This window comes from Nicotiana tabacum, chromosome 8 (genome assembly GCF_000715075.1).
Source record: "Nicotiana tabacum cultivar K326 chromosome 8, ASM71507v2, whole genome shotgun sequence".
NCBI lineage: Eukaryota > Viridiplantae > Streptophyta > Magnoliopsida > Solanales > Solanaceae > Nicotiana > Nicotiana tabacum.
Window position 1 is genome coordinate 154129690 of NC_134087.1, and position 24150 is coordinate 154153839.

General features: G+C 42.4%; 2 protein-coding genes across 2 annotated transcripts; both read right to left on the reverse strand.

The window, feature by feature from the left end:
• Positions 1–7456: 7456 nt before the first annotated feature.
• Positions 7457–10333, reverse strand: LOC142163359 (uncharacterized). The gene is made up of 3 exons (XM_075220634.1): positions 10047–10333; positions 7888–7943; positions 7457–7557 (listed from the first exon to the last, which is right to left on the reverse strand). Exons 1-3 carry the CDS (start codon positions 10331–10333, stop codon positions 7457–7459), a joined length of 444 nt encoding a protein of 147 aa, XP_075076735.1.
• A 3536-nt stretch (positions 10334–13869) lies between these two features.
• LOC142163360 (uncharacterized) lies at positions 13870–14352 on the reverse strand. The gene has a single exon (XM_075220635.1). The coding sequence runs from the start codon at positions 14350–14352 to the stop codon at positions 13870–13872; it is 483 nt and encodes a 160-aa protein (XP_075076736.1).
• Between the last annotated feature and the right edge of the window lie 9798 nt (positions 14353–24150).

The window sequence follows — 24150 nt, forward strand, 5'->3', positions numbered from 1 at the left end:
CCCACCTCCCTGAATCATATCCCTGGGACGATCTACTGCTGGCTGACCCCTACCTCTAGCAGTCTGAGCTCCACCTCTAAGACCTCTACCTCCACCTCTATGTCCTCTACCCCCGGCTCTAGTCGGCTGGGCAGGCGGTGGGGCAACTGGTGCCTGGATCATCGGGCAAGAACCCTGCTGCTGCAAGCTGCTGGAAGCTCGAGGGCAATATCTGACAATGTGACTCACATCGCCGCAAGTATAACAAGCCCTCGGTTGCTGAGAAAAACAAAGTGGTGGTGCACTGATAGGTGTTGATGGTGAACTGAAGAGCTGCTGGTCAGAATACTACGGCTGAGAACCACGACCACCTGGTGTACCATGAGAAGCCTGGAGAGCTGACTAAAAGGGCCTCGAAGATGGCCTCTACCATAAGAATCCCTACCTCCAGACGAGGTACCACTGAATCTACCAGAATGACGGGGCCTCTTATCAAACCCATGACCACCTCCCTGAGCAAGTGCCATCTCTATCCAGCGGGCACCATCTACCGCCTCTTGAAATGAAATCTCACTACTGGCACTCATGGCCATCTGAATACGGATCGGCTGGGCCAACCCATCAATAAACCTCTGCACCCTCTCTCTATCGGTGGGGAGTATCACAATGGCATGACGAGCAAGATTAATGAACCGGGTCTCAAACTGGGTGACCGTCATAGGACCCTGCTGGAGACGCTCAAACTTACGAAGAGCATCTTGCTGAGTAACTAGAAGGAACTTCCCCAGAAATAACTCTGAAAACTAATCCTAGGTCAATGATGGCGACTCTGCTGGCCTGGCTAAACAGAAATCCCTCCACCAAGTCTTGGCGGATCCTGCCATGCGAAAAGTGGCGAAGTCGACCCCATTGGTCTCTACAATGCCCATAGTCCGTAGAACCTCATGACAGCTGAATATGAAATCCTGAGCATCCTCTGAGGGGTGCCACTATATGTGGTTGTGAAGAGCTTGGTGAAACGATCAAGCCTCCACAAAGCATCTGCGGACATAGCCGCACCATCACTGGACTGAGCTGCAATACCTGGCTGGGCTGCCACAGCTAGCTGAACTGCTGGAACCTGAGCCTGAGGAGCTACCGGCTCTGGAGTACGAGTATCGGGAGTCTGAACTCCTCCCCCAGCCTGAGATGTGGCTAGAGCTACGGGAAGCAAACCCGCTCTAGAAATGCCCTCCATAAAGCCTACCAGTCGGACCAAAGCATCATGAAGCACTGGAGTGGCTATGAAACCCTCTGGGACCTGAGCTGGGCCCACTGGAACAGCTGGGGCCGGAACCTCCTCCTCCAAATCGATCTGAGGCTCCGTCGCTGGAAATGCTGCTCGGGGCTGAGCTCTGCCCTGGCCTCGGCCTCTGGCACGGCCTCGACCTCGTCCTCTGCCCCTAATAGGGGCTGCTACTGGGGCTCAGGCTGTTGCGCGGTAGAAGAGGAAGCACGAGTCCTCACCATCTATGAAAGAACATAGTGGAAAGACAATCAGTACTTGAGAAACAGAATCGCACGACAAGAATGAACAAGGTGAAGTTTTCCTAACTCAGTAGCCTCTGCGGGATAAATACAGACGTCTCTGTACCGATCCCTTAGACTCTACTGAGATTGTCCGTGAGTTGTGAGACCTAAGTAACCTAGTGCTCTGATACCAACTGGTCACGACCCGGATTTCCCACCATCGGGTGTCGTGATGGCGCCTACTATCGGAGCTAGGCAAGCCAAATATTTAAAACACCTTTCCTGCTTTCTTTCAAACAATATAATAAACGAGACAAAATTTAAGCGGGAGACTTTAAATCTAAAGCAACTGAAAACCAAAAGTGCGGAAGTTTGAACCAAAATGCTACCCAGAGTCTGGTGTCACTAGCTCACGGACTACTATAGAATACTACAATCAATGTCTGAAGGGAAAATACATCATGTTTGTCTGATACAAGATAAAAAAACAAAAAAACATGGAAAGGGACTTCGGCCTGCGAACGTCAGCTAGGCTACGTCGAAAGTCCCTGGACTGAAGATAGCTCCCAGAAGTCTACTGCTGTGGTTCGTAAGCTGCTCCCTGATATGTGCACCAGAAATGCACAGAGTGTAGCATCAGCATAACCGACCCCCATGTGCTGGTAAATGCCTGGCCTAACCCCGGCGAAGAAGTGACGAGGCTAGACAGTACCTACCACAATTAACCTGTACAGATATATATACAACAAGTGCAAGAAAACAATAACAAGATAATACAAAGTAAAACTGGGAGGGGACATGCTATCGGGGAGTAACAAATAAAAATGAAATATCGGAAATAAAAAGAAGAAACTCCGATTTCCATGATATATATATATATAGTGGACGGCGTGCCACACGATCCCATAATATCATATATAAGTGGACGGCGTGCCACACGATCCCATAATATCATATATAAGTGGACGGCGTTCCACACGATCCCATAATATCATATATAAGTGGACGGCGTGCCACACGATCCCATAATATCATATATAAGTGGACGGCGTGCCACACGATCCCATAATATCATATATAAGTGGACGACGTGCCACACGATCCCATAATATCATATATAAGTGGACGGCGTGCCACACGATCCCATAATATCATATATAAGTGGACGGCGTGCCACACGATCCCATAATATCATATATAAGTGGACGGCGTGCCACACGATCCCATAATATAGTTCATAATATCTGACTTCATATAGTAGACCCCTTCAGGGGAGAATAACAACCCAATACCTTTAACCCGGCAAGTGTACAACTAACAGCCCAAAATATCCTGACAAGGGAGAATATATATATCAGTCTACACATCCCGGCAAGGGAGTATTCACAACACATTCTCCTTTTAAACTCCATTCTTCCTCAACTAACACATTCATGTTCGAGCTAACGCTCCAAAAGTACACCAATCACAATTTTACCTCAACCGTTCACATTATATGAAACTCATCAAATAAACAAGGAGCTTGTGTCACATTATTCGAACTAAAAGCAATCTAGACTCACGGTCATGCTAGACTCCGGTGCATAGATAACCGTCATCATGCCTATACACCGTACTCCACATTAGCAAGTAGCAAATATCATCCTAATCCTATTCCCTCAAGCAAAAGTTAGAACAAACACTTACCTCGAATGCTCCAAACTCAACTCACGCTTCTAGTATAGCTTTACCTCTTGATTCCACCACCAATCCGCTCGAATCTAGTCATAAGTTACTTAATCACATTAATAATTACTAAATGAATCATCCCCAATGCATGAAAATAGATTTTTCAAGGTTTTTCCCAAAAAGGTCAAAAATACCCCCGGACCCACGTGGTCGAAACTCAAGGTTCGGACCAAAACCCGGTTACTCATTCCCTCATGAATCCAAATATATGATTTGTTTTTAAATCGGACCCCAAATTGAGGTCCAACTTCTCAATTTGTAGAAAACCTAGGTTCTACCCAAAACACCCAATTTTCCCCATGAAAATCTTTGTTTTTAAGTTGAAATTATGTTAAAAGATGTTAAGGAATAAAAAAATTAAGTTAGAAATCACTTACCAATCGTTTTGGGGAAGAAAAGTTGTTGGGAAAATCGCCTCATAGGTTTTGTGTTTTTGAAAAGTGAAAAATGACTGAGATTTTCCGAACTTGTATACCTTTCTGAGGACCTGGCGCGGACCGCACAAAAATGTGTTGCGGCCGCGCCGAGTGGGAGAAAAATTGGGGCTTCTCTGAACCCTTCCAGCGTGGACCGCACTGTTTTGGTGCGCGGCTGCGCTGGTTAACCTAAAACCCTAGCCCTCAGACTCAGCCACGCGGACCACTCAAAAATGCATCGCGGCCGTGCAGCTCCAACGCGGACCGCGCGGAAATGAACGCGGCCGCTCTGGTGTATGCAACACCTGAACCTGCATTTTCTTAAGTCCAAGACCTCCCGGACCCCATTCAAAACTCACCCGAGCCCTCGGGGCTCCAAACCAAACATGCACACAACCTTAAAAACATCTTACCTTCTTGTTTCAGAAAATAATTTCTTTCAAAAATTCATTTCTCGGGCTTGGAACCTCATAATTTGATTCCGGGCACACGCCCAAGTCCTATATTTTCCTACAGACCCTCCGGGACCGTCGAATCACAGGTCCGGGTCCGTTTACTTAATGTTGACCGAAGTCAACATTATGCATATTAATACCAAAATTCATCAAAATTTTCACAAAATCCACATATTCTAACATAAAACCTTTCCGGCTACGCGCCCGAACTGCGCATGCAAATCGAGGCAACTAAAAGTGAGGTTTTCAAGGCCTCAGGAGCACGGAACAAGGAAGAATTACGGTGATGACACCTTGGGTCGCCACATGATCAAAAGAAAAGAAGAACTTAAAACATGCGGCTAACCACAAAAGAAAGGAGATGAAAGGGATAATCAGAAAAGGAAAGGAGAAAAGAAGGGCAAAGAGATTACCAGAACTTGTTCCAACCGGACCAATCAGGGATGATCGAACTTCACCGGGGTGAAATGAACTTAAACTACCATTAATCGACTGTTCTCAACAAGAACAGTCGACTAATGGAGGTTTGGGTTCACACAAACACAAATTGACCAAAGAAAAATCAAAATAGGGGAAAACTAGGGTTCAGGATTTCAGATTTGAAATTCGAAAGAATTGGCTAGGATTTTCGGGGAATTAATTGTAGTTTAGGGTTCAGAGGGGTGTGAGGACTGTGGGTCGTGATTTTGGGGTCGTTTGGGTGAATTAGGGTTTTGTGATTCCGATCTTAGATCTAAGATTCGAAGCGTTTGGTAAGGATTTAAGGGAGATGGGTTGGATATTTGGAAAGGGGAGGGAAAGGAGGTTATAGGGTGTTAATTTGTGGGAGTTTGGAGGTTTTGTGCAACCGTGGGGCGATTTCCGGCGGCAGAACATGACGGAGCTGGCAAGGGGTTTGGGGGCGGCTAGGGTTTGGATTAGAGACAGAGATGAGGGTGAAATGGGGGGTGTTTTTTGGGGTTAGGGGGTGTTTTGGACAGTTATATGTTAATTGGGAGGCTAGTTCGGAGCCGTTGGATCACAATAATCCAACAATTCTGATTGAGAAAAAACAAAACGGGGTCGTTTGGTTTTAAATGGGAGTGGACCAGGTAGACTAGTTTTGGGGTTGGACCTGGGTAAGTTGGGGAATGGATTTGGGTATTAAAATGGCCAAAATTCAAACCAAATCCCTTTTTCCTCAATTCTTTTCTTATTTCCTTTTTCTTTTGTATTTTCTTTTCTTTTTTCTTTAATTAAAAAATCCTAAATTAAACACTAAATTAATCTAAGTTGTAAAATTAAACTAATTATTAAATTATAAAATTTATAAAAATTAATTGATCCTAAATTAAAAGAGAAAAATCACTAATCTAAAAATTAAAAGGTAAAAATGTAAAATAAGCCATTTTTGTGATTTTTATTTTCAATAAAATAATTGATTAACTAATTAATCCTAAGAATATAAAAACAAAAATCTAAATGCAATGCATGGTATTTCTGACATTCTTTTATGATTTTTAACAAAATTAAACATGAACAAAAATGCAAACAATTAATAAAATCCTACAAAAATTCTATAAAATGGCAAATAATTGAAAAAAATCTATTTTCTTTGATTTTATAGGAGTATTTCATATAGGGCAAAAATCACATGCTCACAACTACCCCTCTTTGCTCGGAAACACAAAGGGTTTTCGGGCAAAGATAAAATGAGCAATTAGGAGCGATTTTTTCCCGTTTGAAACTTCATGGGAAGCATTTTTTGAAAAAGTCTGACCGAACCTTGCTTCAGAGGTTGCCTACATATCCTTAGCTGTAAAGGAATCGGGTCAGTTTAGTTCTAGAAGTTTTGGTGGCTTGGACTACCGAGAAACTGTGATTTCACTGTTGTTGCTGGTGTTTCTATTTTCTGAGCTCCTTATTACACCAAAAATAAAAATGAAAAACTAACTAACTAATCCTATCAACTACGAGTTACAAGATTCCTATCTGTAAACCTTCTGAAGCTTGATCTTGAGTCTTGGCTGGTTCTTTTTGCAGACTATGATCTGAATCTTGATGCTCGTTAGCTGCGAATGCTGGTTCATTCTTCTTCAGCTTTTCGGATCAAGGCGGGACATGCAAAGCTCGTAACTTCAGTCATATCTTGAGCAGTCCGCATCTTTTCTCCACTTCTGCACTTGAAGTTCACTTCTTTTCTTGTTCTTTCTTTTCTTTTATTCTGGATTGAGACTTCTTCTTTTGGTTATCTCGAACCCTATGTCTTGAGGTATAACCTGCTCAAACACCAAAACAGACAAACAAACAAAAATTTTCTGTCCCAGTTTTCACTAGGAAAATTTTGTGAGTTATATAACAAAATCTAAACTATTTCTTTATTGAAAGCAATTAAAATCGGGATTTTGTATCCCTGAGAAAAGAAATTAGGGAGTGGAGATCCTATATCTATAATGAAATCAATTGGGGATCGGAGGCCCTGAGTTGGGAAGATTACCAGGTTATGCTGGAAAAATGATCGGTTATGCCGGAAAGGTCCTCGGGTTATGTCGGGAAGGTCATCGGGTTATGCCGGAAAGGTCCAGGGGTTATGCCGGAAAAGGTCCTCGGGTTATGCCGGGTAGGTCCATGGGTTATGCCGGGAAAGTCAGCGGGTTATGCCGGAAAAAGGTACTCGGGTTATGCTGAGGAGGTCCACGGGTTATGCCGGGAAAGTCATCGAGTTATGCCGGAAAAGGTCCTCGGGTTACGCCGGAAAAGTCATCAGGTTATGCCAGAAAAAAGTCCTCGGGTTATGCCGGGAAAGGTCATCGGGTTATGCCGGAAAAGTCCACAGGTTATGCCGGAAAAGTCATTGGGTTATGCCGGAAAAGGTCCTCGGGTTATGCCGGGGAGGTCCATGGTTTATGCCGAGAAAGTCATTGGGTTATGCCAGAAAAAGGTCCTCAGGTTATGTCGAGGAGGTTCACGGTTTATGCCGGGAAAGTCATCGGGTTATGCCGGAAAAGGCCCTCGGGTTATGCTGGGAGGTCCAAGGGTTATGCCAGGAAAGTCATCGGGTTATGCCGTAAAATGGTCCTCGGGTTATGCCGGGGAGGTCCACGGGTTATGCCGGAAAAAGGGTCCTCGGGTTATGCTAGGAAAGTCATCGGGTTATGCCGGAAAAAGGTCCTCGAGTTATGCTGGGGAGGTCCACGAGTTATGCCGGAAATATTATCGGGTTATGCCAGAAAAAGGTCATCGGTTTATGCCAGGGATTAACTAGGGAATGGGATCCTATGTCAGGAAAACGTAGCTAGAGATTGGGAGCCCTAGGCTACCATGATTTTTTTTTACTTCACTTTTCATTTTATTTGGGAGAATGAATGAAGAGTTTAAAAGGACTTCCCTTTATGAGTCAACTTTTGCTGCAGAACCGTTTTGGTTTCTGCATGCCTTGCTTTTATTGCACCTGCTTCTTGCAGGGTTGCTTTGGGACTGCACCTGTTTTCCTGTTTTCAATATCAAAGAACAATTCGTCAGTTTTGAAACGGTGATTGGTTTTGTGGCCTTGATACATTGCTCGCTGGCTTTCTAGAGATCGGTTTCCTTTCTAAACCCAGGGATCTTGACTTTCCAAAATTCCGCATGACGATTAATCCATGTTGGGCTTTGGCCTTTTCTCCTTATTTTTCCTTTATGGACACTTGACTTTGGAGTTCTTTCCTTTTCAATAATTTTGACTCTGGAGCATCAGCTATCATGGCCAATCGAGATCGACTTGATGCACCTGCTGAGGTTGGGTGCCCTTCCTTGAATTTTATCTTTTGTTAAACAAAAACCTGTAAGACCAATCTTGCCATCTTTTCTTTGTATTAGTTTCTGAGGAGGATTAGACCTAAAGGGATTCAAAGAATAGTAAACAAAGGACATGATAATGAATTTAAATGAGAAGTGTCCCTTTCGGGGAAGGAAAAAAGGACTTATCTAGAGTGCATGCAGACTTCAATAGATATACATGCTTCTTGGACTAGACGCCCGATCGCGCTATCCAATCTCCTATCATACCTCAAAACCGAGAAAACTTTAGCAGGACTCTTACCAGTACCGATGGTTGTAAGTGATTCCCTTTTCGATCAATGGAGCCCTTTGCGGGTGTTCACCAACTGACCTCTCTCATTTCTCTTCTCACCGTCGCCTTGTAGTGCTCTTTGTGAGTTTTCACTAACAAGACTCTCTCATGTTCAATTTCTCTGCTCACCATCGCCTTACGGTGCCCGTGTGGGTTTTCACCAATAAGACTCTCTCATTTTATTTCTCTCATTTGATTGTATCAGATTCAAATAACCAACATCCTTCCATTTTGAACATCTTTACTGATTGATCAGAAGGACTTTGAACAGGATTTAGGGTAAAAAAGTTTGGATTGAATTATAACTTTGGAACCTTTCAGGCGAACCGTCGCCGAACCATTATAAATTCTTCCCCAGTTTCAACTTTGGGGGGAATGTGGATTTTTGTTTTGGTGTGACTGAACCCCAGAGAGAGGCTCCCAATGTATCCTTTCGGAATCAAGTCGAACGTAGTTCAGGGAACTTTGTTTTTGATTTTTTTTACAAACGTTTTCGGGTTCCAAAGAGGGGAATCAAAGAAAGGTAACCATCTCAAAGGGTTAGCAAAGGGTTGAAGTGTTTGGGGTAGCGAGAATGAAAGCCTTCGTCATCCCAATCGGAGAATATCGGCACCACATAAGGATTAAACGTAATACCTTTTGACCGTGTCTGCATTGACAACTATTTCAGGGTCATTTCCTTCAATGTCTCCCAAGTACAATGCCCTTTTAGGCAATAATTTTCTTATAATGTACGGACCCTTATAGTTTGGAGCGAACTTTCTTTTTTCTTCCTTGTGATGCAGGAGAATACATCTCAAAATGAGTTGCCCCACTTCAAAGTTCCTAGGCCGCACTTTCTTGTTTTAGGCACGGGCCATTCTTTGTTGATACAAATGCCCGTGGCAAACTGCGACCATCCCCTTTTCATCAATCATGGTTAACTGTTCTAGACGGGTCTTGACCCACTCATTATCCTCAATCTCAGCTTCAACGATGATTCGGAGAGATGGAATTTCAACTTATGCGGGTATTGCGGCTTCAGTGCCATAAACCAATAGATAGGGTGTTGCTCCAACTGATGTGCGCACAGTTGTGCAATATCCCAACAATGCAAACGGCAACTTTTCATGCCATTGTCTAGAACTTTGAATAAATTTTCTAAGAATCTTCTTGATGTTCTTGTTCGCTGCTTCAACAACACCATTAGCTTTGGGCCAATAAGGGGTAGAATTCCGATATGTGATCTTAAATTGTTCACATATCTCCCTCATCAAATGACTATTCAAATTTGCAGCATTATCCGTAATGATAGTTTTAGGGATACCAAAACGACAGATGATATTGGAGTGCACAAAGTCTACTACTGCTTTCTTAGTGATGGCTTTGAGAGTGACTGCTTCGACCCACTTTGTAAATTAATCAATGGCAACTAATATGAATTTGTGCCCATTTGAAATTTTTGGCTCGATTGGCCCAATGACATCCATACCCCAGGCAACAAACGGCCATGGTGCTGACATAGGATACGGTTCTGAAGGTGGTTCATGAAGCAGATCCCCATGTACCTGACACTGATGACACTTTCGGACAAAACTGAAATAATCCTTTTCCATGGTCATCCAGTAATAGCATGCTCGAAGGATTTTCTTTGCAAGGACGTATCTATTCATATGGGGTCCACATACTCCTGTGTGTTCTTCATTCATGATCCTTCCGGCCTCTTGGGCATCCACACATCTTAGAAGGTTCAGATCTGGAGTCCTTTTGTACAAGAAGTCTCCGCTAAAAAAGAAACCACTGGTAAGCCTTCTAATGGTTCTCTTTTGGTCTCCACTAGCTTGCTCGGGATATTCTTTTGTTTTCAAGAATCTTTTGATATCATGATACCATGGTTGAACATCTGGTTCTATCTCCATGACATTGCAGTAACCATGTCTTTCTCGAATTTGGATTTCCAGTGGGTCAATGTGGACATTGCCTGGATATGGAAGCATCGAGGCCAAAGTACCTAGTACGTCGGCCAACTCATTGTGAAACCGAGGAATGTACCTGAACTCGATGGACTTGAACCGCTTGCTAAGATCTTCCATATGTTGCCTGTATGGAATAAGCTTGACATCTCGAGTTTCCCATTCACCTTGAGCTTGTTGGATAATCAAGTTAGAATCTCCCATGATTACCAATTCTTCCACATCCTGATCGATTGCCATGTTCATGCCCATAATGCAGGCTTCATACTCGGCAGTGTTGTTCGTGCAGAAAAACCAAAGTCGGGTTGTGGCCGGATAGTGCTGACCAGTGGGTGAGATCAAAATTGCCCCAATCCCAACACCTTTTGCATTCACAACTCCATCGAAGAACATTTTCCAAGCATTGGTATCTTCTGAAATTACCTCAACTGAATTTACTTTCTCGTCCGGAAAGTAAGTACTCAAAGGCTGATATTCATCATCAATAGGATTTTCAGCTAGGTGATCCGCTAAAGCTTGAGCTTTCATTGTCATGCGAGTGACATACACTATGCCAAACTCAGTGAGCAGGATTTGCCATTTTGCTAACCTCCCCATGGGCATTGGCTTTTGGAATATGTATTTCAAAGGATCCAATCTGGTGATGAGATAGGTGGTGTAGGAAAACAAGTAATGCCTAAGCTTCTAAGTGACCCAAGTTAGGGCGCATCAAGTCCTTTCCAATAAAGTGTATTTGGCTTCATAACTAGTGAACTTCTTGCTCAAATAGTATATTGCTTGTTCCTTCTTCCCGGTCACATCATGTTGCCCGAGAACGCATCCAAAGTAATACTCCAACACTGTCAAATACAAAAACAAAGGCCTTCCAGGTTCGGGTGGGACTAGACCTGTCAAATGGGCTGGGTCAACCCACGAATCAGCCCATATAACCCATTAAAATTGACCCGTTAACCGGCCCATGACCCATGAAATCCTAACCAGACCAACCCATTAATTTAATGTGCCTGGGTCGGGCTATAATATTTTGACCCACTAAACCGGACCGGACCAGAACCGGTAGCTGACCCACAGGTCAATCGGCCCGGACCAGCTCACACACACACACACATATATATATGCATGTGTGTGTGTCTATATATATATATATATATATATATATATGTGTGTGTGTGTGTGTGTGTGTGTGTGTGTGTGCACAAACTGCGGCCTCGGGCCCAAGTATACGTATACATAACTGCGACCTCAGGTCCAAAATGCATAAAGCATAAACTGCGAATATAGTACCAAACACTATTAGTCGTCTTGTCGAAATAGTTGAATTCCATATGGTTTAGACTATTAGTTATAGAAATAATCGAATTCCATATGTTTCTCAAGTATTCATGTTAACAAAGTATGATTTTTCTTTCATATTATTCTAACGGGTTTCAAGGACATGTAGTAATTTCAAGTTCGTATATATGTATAAAGTTTGAAATTTGTATTGTTTATTAGTTTTTAACTTTTTTTAATTAAGTTGGATTCGGCCCATAAGGGCTCGAGTTAAGGGATTATGGGTTACGGGTACGGGTCGGGTCAACATATTTTGATTAATGGGTCAAATCCGGACCGGCCCTTATAAGAAAGTGAACCGGACCGAACCAGTTGAGGACTCATAGGCCAAGAGTCAACGGGTTCGGGTCCGGGTCGGGTAGGCCCATTTAATAGGTCTAGGTGGGACCAAGACTGGCGAATTCGGCAGATATTCTTTAATTTTGTCGAAAGCTTCCTGACACTCATCTGTCCATCTAATCGCTGCACCTTTCTTCAACAGCTTAAATATGGTTCACATGTGGAAGTCAACTGAGCAATGAATCTGCTGATGTAATTCAACCTTCCCAACAGACTCATAACCCCTTTCTTGGTTTTCGGAGGAGGCAAATCCCGAATAGACTTTATCTTTGTTGGATCTAGATCGATTCCCATCTAACTAATTATAAACCCCAAAAGTTTCCCAGACGAAACTCCAAATGCATATTTAGCTAGATTTAACTTCAAGTCATACTTACGCAAATGCTCAAAGAACTTTCTCAGATCCCGAACATGGTCGTCCTGCGTTCTTGATTTAATGGTCACATCGTCCACATACACCTCGATTTCTTGGTGCATCATGTCATGAAAGATGGCAGTCATAGCTCTCATACAGGTTACCCTGGCATTCTTCAAACCATAAGGCATGACCCTGTAACAGTAAGTACCCCAAGGGGTGGTGAAAGCCATCTTTTTTGCATCGTCCTCATCCATCAAGACCTGATGATACCCAGCATAACAATCCACAAAAGACTGTATCTCATGTTTGGCATAGTTTTCAACAAGGATATGGATGTTTGGTAAAGGGAAGTTGCCCTTTGGGCTTGCTTTGTTCAGATCCCGATAGTCAACACACACTCGGGTTTTCCCATCTTTCTTTGGAACTGGGACCACATTAGCCAACCATGTGGTGTATCGGACCACTCGGATGACACCCGCTTTCAACTATTTGGTGACTTCTTCTTTAATCTTGGCACTGATATCTGTTTTAAACTTTCTCTGGTTTTGTTGGGCAGGGGGATAATCGGGGTAAGTTGGCAATTTATGTACTACTAAATCAACACTCAGTCCTGGCATGTCATCATGGGACCAGGCAAACATGTCTTTGAATTCGAACAAAAGTTGGATTAATGCATCCCTAGTTCTTTCATCAGTGTGAATGCTTATCATGGTTTCCTGGACCTCTTCTGAACTACCCAAATTAACTAGTTCAGTTTCATTTTAGTTTGGCTTAGGCTTATTCTCAAATTTCTCTAATTCTAGATTTATTTCCCTAAAAGTCTCATCTTCATCATATTCTGGTTCTTGATTCATTATTTCACAATTAGATAGGGTGTTAGGATCTGGGCATGAAGTCCGCAAGCATGTTATGTTATTTAAGTCCGCATTATTAGAACTAAAAGAAGAAATAAGAAAAAGTAACAAAAATCAGAAAGAATAAAGAAAGAGATTTATAGACGATGAAATATTGATTTGATTTCATTAAATTCGAAGATTAAGGGTTTACATTGGAATTTTAAAGACAATAAACTAAAAGAAACATTCGAGTTACACCCTGGAATAACTCAGAATGCAGAAAAGATGGCAAGACTGAACTATTGGGATTCTCGCCTGACTGGGAACAGAGTAGCCTTCCAATTTTGAAGCTTGGCATCGGGCCCCATATATTTCACCTCAGCAGTGCTCGATCCTTCTCCCGGATGGACCATGTGAGCCTCATACAACATTTGCCTCATGGCTCCACATATGTCCTCAATTTCTTCGGTCGTGAAGGCCTCATCTTCTTCTTCTTCTTCTTCTTCTTCTTCTTCTATGTACTTTGACTTAACAAATGTTCTGACGAGATGCGGGACTAGATGAGGTAGAACCCACCCATCGTTCTTACCTTCTTTTGCCCATTTCACGTCGGCTTCTATAGCTTGGAAACCGACACCAAAGAAATTTTCACTGGCAGTCAAGGTGATGGGCTTCGTAATGCCTTGCAAAGATACCTCGAGCCCCTTCTCGGGCTTATATCCGTGCTTGATATTTTCGGTGGTGACCATGATTGACGCATTTGACAAAAAAGTTTGAGGACACGGGCTTCCTTCCCCATACTGATCTGCGACCACAATCTCAAAATCTTGATAGACTATGTGCTCGCTACCTTCCTTAGCCTCGAGACATGGGACTTACGGGTCCCTGTAAATTGATTGCTCGTCTTCTCCATGGATCACAATTTCCTGATCTTCGTGTTCAAACTTAACCATTTGGTGTATAGTAGAAGGTACGGCCCCTGCCGCATGGATCCAAGGCCTTCCTAGGAGAAAATTGCAGGAGGTGTCCATGTCCAAGACCTGAAATGTCACTTTAAAATCCACAGGACCGATAGTTAAGATCAAATCAATCTCCCCTATTGTGTCTCTCTTGACACCATCGAAAGCACGTACACAAACATTGTTAGGCCTAATTCTCTCAGTCCTAATTTCCATTCTTTGCAAAGTTGAGAGAGGGCAGATGTCAACCCTAGATCCGCCATACAACATGACTCTTTTCACGTAGTACCCTTCACATTTAACTGTCAAATGAAGAGCTTTGTTATGGGCAGCCCCTTCCGGGGGTAAGTCATTTCTGCTAAATGAAATCCGGTTGACTTCAAAGAATCGTTCTGCCATCCTTTCCAGTTGCTCATCAGTGGTTTCAATTGGAACATATGCTTCATTGGGGGTCTTTATCAACACTTTCTGATGCTCATTCGAACTTATTGTGAGCACGCAATTTTTTCCCTATATGAATTACTCCCACAAATTCAGAAAAATAAATTTTCCCATTATTTGCAATTTCGTAGATTTTTGTAGCATTTTTCGTTAATTGTTTGCATTTGTCTGCGCATGTTAATTTTGTTTAAATTCATGAAAAATACAAAAAAATATGTTGCATTTAAGATTTAATTCTATATTTTTAGATTGATTAGCAAATTAGTTATTTTAAGAAATGGAAAAATCACAAAAAATAACTTATTTTTACACTTTTAAATTTTAATTTTGAATTTTGGTAGTTTCCTTTAAATTTGGTTTTAATTAATTGTGGTTGTTATTATTTAGAGTTAATTATCTGAATTTGGTAAGATAATTTGATTAATGTAGTTGTTATTTTTAATTTGTGGAAAAGGAAAAGAATTTTGGAATAATAAAAGAAAAGAGGGAAAAGGGATTAGAGAGGACCATATTTTGGGCTAAAACCAATTCAGTTTTCCCCAGCCCAAACGAAAATTCCCCCATGCTCGTCTAACCAAGCCCAAATCCGCCTCCAATACACGGTCTACCCCACTCAAATCAAAACGACACTGTTTCATGGGCAATAGATCAGGACCGTCGAGGTTTCTTGATTGGATGGTCCTGAAGCTGGGATCGTCTGATATTTAATTGTCCGAACCACTCAACCCCCCCCCCCTCGTCGTCTCCAACACTCCCAAAGACCCCAACTCAACCCCACCATGCACCGCCGCCGGAAATCGCCCCACGACGGCGGTAGGTCTCCGATGGCCACCAGATTTACACGCTAGATCCCTCTCCTTCTCCTCATTCCGAATCCACACTCCTTTCCCCTCGAATCCCACCAAAACTCTTCGAATCTTGGATTGAAGAGGGTGATCGAAACCCTAATTCGTCCAATCGGATCCAAACTCACACCAGAGCTCCCCTTCCCCTTCCCCTTCCTCATCATGAATCCATCATCATCCCCTTTCGAATCCCACTGGAATCCCTCAAAACTCTGAAACCCTAGCTGCCGCCCTTGTTCTCTCCGGTGGCGGCGCCACCTTTGTTCAACCCCAAATTAACACCCTAGGACCGTCCTCTCTCCCTCATCCTAAATCCTCACTCAGATTTCTTCAAACATCTCTAGAACTCCTCGAATATCAAATCGAAGAGTCAAGCCATGAGAGCCTAAGGTCGGAATCATGCATGCAAGCATTTTCATGAATTTTCTGGTTGTTTCAAGTCGGTTTTGACACAAAATAGTGACACTCGTTTGTTCCTCACCAAGAACAAATGTTTGCCACTGTGTTGGGTCGAACCAGTGCCTCAGTTTTGATTTCAAGTCTAGCTGGTAAGTCCCGTTCGTCTTTCCTCTTTTTTAATTTGTTTTCTGATTTATTAACTATCCTGCTAGATTTTTGGTTTGGTCACTGAGCTTAATTAGCTGTCCTGTTAAAATTTTTGGTTTGGTCACTGAGCTTAATTAGTTAGCTTAATTAGTTCCCCTCCTGTTTGTGATCGTTAATTAGTTGATTTGTTTGGTTTTTAAGTTTTCTGAATTTGTTTGGGTTTCATCTTTGGGCTCTAAGGTCAGTCTAAGACCTCATGTTAAAGGAATTCTGTTTGGTTTGAATTTGAGCCCATGTCTGTTGAGCTATTGGGTCAATGACCCATTTGGTTCTCAAAGTAAAAACAAGGAACTTGAAGGGTAATTTAGGGAATTGGTGTAAGGAATCTTATTCTAACTAACTAGGAAGCTTCTAGGAAGCTGGGGTTGGGGCTATTCTGAATTTCTAGATTGTACATTAAGGACCCTTAACCTAAAACAAGAACTAAAAGGGGGGTAAAAGGTAAATAAGTAGTTCTGGGGGCTGCCCTATTGGCTAGGCCTATAAGAGGTATCATTCTTGCCTTTCAAGGAAAGATTTGAAGAGCTAAAAATCCCTAAAAATTCCAGATGACTAAAAACTTTAGAAAATACTGACCTTAGAAATGAATTAAAATCAGCTTGGTTGAAGTTTTCCTGGTCCATTGTTTGGATTGAACTAGTTTTTGGTCGTTTACTTCAATTTCTGGGTTTGAAATTTGATTTTGGAGCTACTGGTTGGTTCTGTTGATTGGTTTTTTCTGCTGACCCTTGCTCTTGTTACTGCTCTTTGCTGATCTTCTTACCCCTCTCTTATTTGTGCTCTCAGGTACATTTTCTTAAGTTTTACTTGATGTAAGTACTATAATGAAGATGGAAATAAAAGCTAAAAGCATGGCAATCAGCCTGGCATTACTGCATTTGCATTCTTTTTCATGTTATTGTTGTACTTTGGTCATTTGAAGTGTCACGAATTTTGATACTGTATTGATTCATATAATTGTAACTATATTGGGACTACGGAACTTTTGTATGAGAAGATTCAGTCGTATTAAATGAACCCTCGACTTGTATGGCTTTAAGTGATTTAGATCTGCCATTATATCCGAATGTTAGCATTTAAAAGGGAGTTAATATGCAGTCTATTCTGGTAATAAGTGTGATTATGTATTTAGTGTTCAGTTGATATGGATTTGGTGCTTGAATGAAACAATGTTCTTGGCTCATGATAACATTTGGTTTCCATGCTTGCATACTGTTCATCTGGTTATTCATGTGTAAGGTAGTTTTATGATTAACAGTTATTGTGACTTAAGAATAGCACCAAAGATTTTCTCTTGAAAATTAGATTCATAGTAGTAGTTCCTCCTCTTGGTTATTCGATCATTTTAGACGGGTATTAGATTGTCAGATTTGTGCCATTGAACAATAATGAGCCCTGAAAAATTGAATATGGGTTCTTACATTGGCACAGTATTTTTGGTTTTAATTACTGAAGTATTGATAGGAATTTGTTCAACCGTCCGTTTCAGTAATTGGGCCTCTTAATAATGGGTTTGATATTTGATAAATCGGATTTGCAAGATACTAAATAATTCGTGAATATTCGTATAAAGCCTTTAGGGCCGTTTAAAATACAATTGTGATTGTGTACACGTTCGCGTGACATGATTACAATTCTAAAACTAATTCAGAGTATGCGTTCGCGCAACTTCGAACAAACCTTCTTAATAATAAAATGGATTTTCGTAGGTTATTAATTAAATTAGCTCATATAGTCTGAGGTGTGTCGTCTACCATTTAATCATACAAATGACAAATGTTCGTAGTTCGCTTTAGGCACGCGCAACTTTGGCCACAATTTTCTATTTTTAATAATAATAAATCATTATTAATTGTGGACACGTTCGCATGACATGATTTTTTTACGCGCCAAACAAATAGGTACACGTACGCGTGACCCGTTTCAAGATAATTTTCTTAATTAAAAAGCGGTAAAAGGTAAATGCACATGGGATCTAAAATCAGTAATTTTAATAAGTCAAGTATGATCAAAGCGACCGTGCTAGAACCACTGAACTCGGGAATATGCCTAACACCTTCTCCCGGGTTAACAGAATTCCTTACTCGGAGTTCTAGTTCGCAGACTGTAATACAGAGTCAATCCTTTCCTCGATTCGGGATTTTAAACTGATGACTTGGGACACCATAAATTATCCCAAGTGGCGACTATGAATCTTTAAATAAACAAATCCCGTTTCGATTGTCCTTTAATTGGAAAACTCCCTTATATTTATGCCTTTTACGGGGTGCAGGTAAAAAGGAGGTGTGACAGCTCTGGTAACTCTGCTGGGGATCGAACCCAGAATCTCTGGTTCAGGGTTCAAGAATTCGAGCTTGTTAGTATGATTTTGTTTGGCTTTATTTATTGTTAATATTACTGTATTCTGTGAATCTTTTGTGCTAAATGTTATCTGTTTACCGCTTTAATATTATTTGAATTGTATATAACTGTCTTCTTACGCCACCCATCTGAGTCTTATGGAAATGGTGCATACGTTCCCGTAGCCCGCTTTTTGTTTATGTAGAAATTATACCAAATAGAACGAGGCTGGGCAAGCGAAAAGACCAGGTAGACTTCAGTGCTCCCGGTACGTCGCCCCCTCCTCGGCCACAGTTGTCCGCTCGGGTACCCCAAGTCTAGACCAAAACCCAGGATTTAAACCTAGAAAACACAGCCTCATACCGGATCCCTAGTAGGAACGTTTGTTTGCATCATGTGCATTGACTTAGGGGACTCAACACAGGGGTTGGGTCCGTCTAGGACAGGTGTGCCCGAAATAACAGACCATCCTGATGCATTCTACGTGCTATGTGAACATATATTTGTTTTGGCTTGCATGCTGACCAGCTAGGGAAAATAAAGCAAAAAGGAAAACCAAAAGTGATATAGTGAAGGAAATAAAGCCCGGTTCTAAAATCCCGGTATTTAAAAAACGTCCAGAAACTTTGCCCAAAAATTTTTCAAAAAGAGTCAAACTCTGTGTTCTTTCAAATGTGTCAAAACTGACGGAACAACGCAGGTCTGATTCTCATCGGATGTGGGATACGTAGGCAACCTACATAAGGTTCGGCCTTATTTTTGAAAAAAAGAGAAAGAAAAACAAGAAAAGAGAGTCGGTGGTCGAGTGAATGCAATCTTGATTTTTGGTCAAAATAAGCCGATCCAGCTTCGGCAATGTCTTAAACCGTTCTTGCCGAGATGCCTCAGAGTATTCTTCAGTTGTCAAAAGGCTATTTTCGTAAAATAATGGACAAGTTTGTGAAGGGTCATAAAATAATTCCCCCCGGCCTCAAAATTCGCGTGAAATTGGGAAGGGGCCGCATTTGCAAAAATAGTCACTTGGCTAAAGTTGGCATATAGGGGAAGAAATTATGGTTCTTTTCTTCTTTTCTCTTCCCTTTCTTTTTCTTCTTCAAAAACTGTTTACAAAAGGGTCAACTCGAGTCAACCCTAACCTTAATATTTCACTGGGAACAAATGAATACCATCCAGGAACCGTTAGAAGTGGTCAGGGAACAAGCTCGGCTACACTTGTGTATGTGGTGGAGTGATCTAGATGAAGATGGTCAGAAATGGGTGAAAAAGTACTTGGGTGCTCTTATAGACATCTTTGAGATCAAACCACGGGAAGATCTGATCAAAGCTTTGGTAACTTTCTGGGATCCTGTCCACAATGTCTTTCATTTCTCGGATTTTGAGATCACCCCTACTTTGGAGGAGATAGCCGGGTACATTGAATTCGGACAGGATTTGAGGAAGCAACAACTTATATTTCCAAGGGCTCCATCGGTGCACAAGTTCTTTGACCTCCTAAATATTAGTAAACAGACGAATAAAGAACGTGTGAGCAACGGGTGTTGTGCTTTCCATTTCTTATACTTCAGGTTTGGGCACTCTGCTGGTTTTGAAACACATGAAAAAGGTCTAAGCAACAAACAAGACAAGGGCCTTTGGCAAATTCATCGCCGGTTCGCATTTATTGTGGCATTCTTGGGGATCATGGTTTTTCCAAATGAGAAAGGGACAGTGGATATTCGTATGGCTAGAATTGCACAAATCCTCACTACCAAGGAAGATCATCCACTTGCCCCGTTGGTGCTGGCGGATATTTATCGAGCATTGGCTCTATGCAAAGCAGGGACTCAATTCTTTGAAGGTTGCAGCATCATTCTGCAAATGTGGTTGATCGAGCATCTTCGCCATCATCCCAGATTCATGAGTTATGGTTCGAGCCCGAATAACTTCATCATTAGTTACGAGGAAAGGATAAAAGATTATAACGCACCAGAAGGGTTTGAAGTATGGGTCTCTCACTTGAAAGTTCTTAACGCAGGTCAGGTCGAGTGGACTATAGGATGGCTCCCGAGGACAGAAGCCATCTATATGACTGCTACCAAAGGTTACCTAGGGTTAATGGGTGTAAGGAGTATCCAGCCATATGCACCGCAGAGGGTCTTGAGGCAATTGGGAAGGTATAAGATTGTGCCTGAAGATGAAGATCTAAGCACCCAAGTCATAGAGTTACATCCAGAAGCTGCATTTCCCGAGGCTGTAGTTCAGCAGGATTAGAATAGCTGCCGGTATCTAAAAAATGGCACTCAGGTAACAGACATCGCCAAGGGGGAAGTAGATCCGAATTATGCTGCTTGGTTTGAGAAAATGTTTTATGTAAACGACGAGCCAGAGCCCGAAAGGCCCGCCAAAAGGCCTCATGTTCAAGCCTTTGATGATAAAATTCAGGAGAGGTTAGCTTGGGGGAGAAGGAAAAGGAATATAAGGCCATCATCCATGGTCTACGAGAAGAGTTGAGAAATGTCACCTTCAACAATGATTTGCAGGCACAAGAGGCCGAAGGTGAAAGGAGAAGATTGATGCGAGAGAATGAAGCCCTCCGAGCTCAGGTTCGACAGTTGAAAATGGAAGTCGAGAACCCAGGCCGAAGCAGGAAAGATGATAGGCTCATTTATAACCTTACTCAAAAGGTACGTGACTAGGAAGATGACCTGCAGAAAACTGAGTCTGAACTAGCAAAAGCACGGGCGAGGTTGGCTAAAAGCGTCGAAGGGCGTGCAGCTTTCGTTCAACAGATGAAAGAAAGATATGAAAAAGGGGTCACATGTTGGGAAAAGGCAATTGGCAACCTTGAGGGTGGAATGGCTAAACAAGCCAAAACTTTTAAGGCTGAAAGAGAACATTGTTACGCCTTAATGGCACGGCTAGAAAGAACCTTGCAACATCTCCAAGAGCAGAACCAGGTAGCCGAACGAACTTTGGAAGCCAGAACCGAACAAATTGGGCGTTTGTTGCAAGAGCAGGGCGTCATAAGAGAGCAAGTCAAAAGGGTCGCCAACTATATCGCAATGAAGTGCGGTAGCTGTGAGGATATGACTAGATCTATGTTCTTCGCTACTGTGATGATTTTTGTTCGCCGGGTAATGGAAGATCTCCACCACCTTCAAGGGGATTTAGTGAGTCGGCCCACAGCAAGGCCGAATGATGCCCCACGGGTCCGGGGGCGATTGAGGCATTGATGTATTCGTGATTCCATGAGTTTGTATTTTCTTTCCGTTAAAGTCTGCCAGTTTGTCTTAGAGTCTGTATTTATTTTTATGTGGGTTGTTTGTTTTTTTTGAGTCTGTTTTTCGTTTGTCATCAGAGTCTGTTAATTTTGTTTAACTTTATTTCCAAGTCTTATTATGGAAAATTTGAAAATTCCAAAATGTTCTATGATCTCTAAGAACTACGCTTGGTCTGATTCATGCGGGGTCATGATACGTAGGCAATCTCCATAAGATTTGACCGTAGCCAAATAAAAGAGAGATAAATAAAATAAGAGGAAAAACAAGAGAGTAAAGAAAAGAAAAGAGCGGAAAAACAAAAAAGAAAAGAGAAAAAATTAGAAAATCAAGAGAGAATAAAAACAAAGAGAGAACAGAGGCAAAAGTGAAAGGAGGGAAACGAAAAGAAAGAAAAGGGGGAAGATTGCAGTTAAAAGGCCGGGATGACGCATGCAACCGATCAGATACATAGTAGAGACGGTTAACTGTTTAGGTGCTTTCATGCCCAATGTGCGGTTACCAATTTGTTAAAACCTAATCGCTAATAATGATTGTTATTTGATGTATTGAGCCCAGGCAGGTGGTTAGTTGATTGGCATTCTGGCAACTCACTCATACAACACTCGATCAAAAGACAGGCTGAATATGGCCAACCAGGAATCGAAAACAAGTATTGTAGACCCATCGAAAGAAGTGGAAGAAATGGACGTTAATGCGATGAGGGAAGAAATATATAAGCTAAAGCAACAGATAGCTGAAATGTACCAAGCCTGGGCCAAGGGGCATCCACCACCGGTTTATCCCGCCAACCCTGCTTATATCCCACCACCAGCCCAACCTCTAGAGCCTCCCACTGTGAACTCATCTCCAGCCTTTCCCTTCTACCAACAATGTCATGGCGCCACTTCCCATACTTCTCAAGCTCCACCACCCAAACAAGTCCCATACCCTCCCCCACCAATTACACCTGTTTTTGTGGCACCTTCACCTGCTACATTACACCGATCTTCTAGTGAACCCCTGTTCCAAACTCACGACAACCAGTATTATCCCCCTAAACCCACCTTCAAAGTTCCAGAACCATATCCTTACACCCCTCATCTTGATCTCCCGGCAGAGACCTAGAAACCACCCAAAATTCCCAAGCAAGAAGAGATGATCAGAAAGGTCAAAAGCTTAGAACAGTCATTTCGAGATATGAGGGGGTTGGGAGGTCAAGTAAGTGTGGTCTATAAGGATTTATGTCTATTCCCAGATGTTCAGCTGCCAGCGGGATTCAAAATGCCCAAGTTTGATCTTTACGATGGGCATGGTGACCCAGTAGCACACTTAAGAGGATTTTGTAGCAAAATGAGAGGAGCAGGTGGAAGAGATGAATTGTTGATGGCATATTTCAGCCAAAGTTTAAGTGAATCGGCCTTAGAATGGTATACCAGACAAGATCACAACAGGTGGTACACATGGGACGATTTGGCCCAAGCCTTTGCCTGCCATTTTCAGTACAACCTCGAAATTATCCCAGACCGTCTGTCGTTGACAAAGCTTGAGAAGAAGCACGGTGAGAGCTTCAGGGAATATGGATTCTGTTGGAGAGAGCAAGCAGTGAGGGTTGACCCTCCGATGAAAGAAAGCAAGATGGTTGATTATTTCTTGCAGGTTTTGGAACCCACTTATTTCGGTCACTTGGTGTCAGCAGTGGGTAAGTCCTTTAATGAAGTCGTAAAAATGGGAGGCATGGTTGAGGAGGGACTCAAGTCCAACAAGATCATGAGTTATTCAGCAATCAAAGCGACCACTCAGGCCATTCAAAACGGTACTGGGGGTGTGCTCGGGAAGAAGAAGGAGGAGGATGTTGTGACAATTGAGTCGGGAACTTGGGTTGGATCCAGGAACCTTCCCTGTTACTACAACCAGCTGCGACCCTATCCCCAAACTTACCCCCACACTCCATATAACCCACCACAACACTATTACCCACTGCCAGATCCCCATTTTTTTGTCCATCACGCACAAAGCTATACCCAACCTCCTGTTCACCCGCAATGGCGTGCGCCAGCTCCACAAAACCCATACCAAGATCCACAAAATAACTATCCACCCCCAAAAGCCTACAGAAAACCTTCTGGAATGGGTTTTCGACCCAACCAAGCCTTTAAGAATGAGAGGTTGCAAAAGTAAAAGACTTTCACTCCATTGGGAGAATCATATGCTAGTCTATTCCACAGACTGAGACAGTTGGGTATGTTGAATCCGATCGAGGCTAAATTGCCGAATCCCCTTCCCAGAAATCTTGAACGCTCGGTGAGTTGTGAGTATTGTTCAGGGGCCCAGGGACATGACATAGAGAAATGCTGAAAATTGAAAACAGTCATTCAAGAACTCATTGACATCAATCGGATTGAGGTCCAAGCTCCGGAAGCGCCCAATATCAATCAGAATCCCTTTCCAGCCCATCATGAAACAAATATGATTGAGATAGTGCATAAGGGAGGGGAGCCTAAGAAGCCTTCGCAAACCATCATGATGATTCGGGCTAGTGAATCCAGGTCATTTAAAAAGTCGACAAGTGAGAAGTCTGTGGTCAAATCGAACAAGGCAAATAATGAACCATCTGTGGAGGTCAAGAAGGGGTCCTCAAGTGACGTTGCAGGAAAACATGAAAGAGCAAAAGTGATTGTGCCAGGAGTGACGAACAAGCATGTGGTAATTGTGAAGGGCGGCCCCAC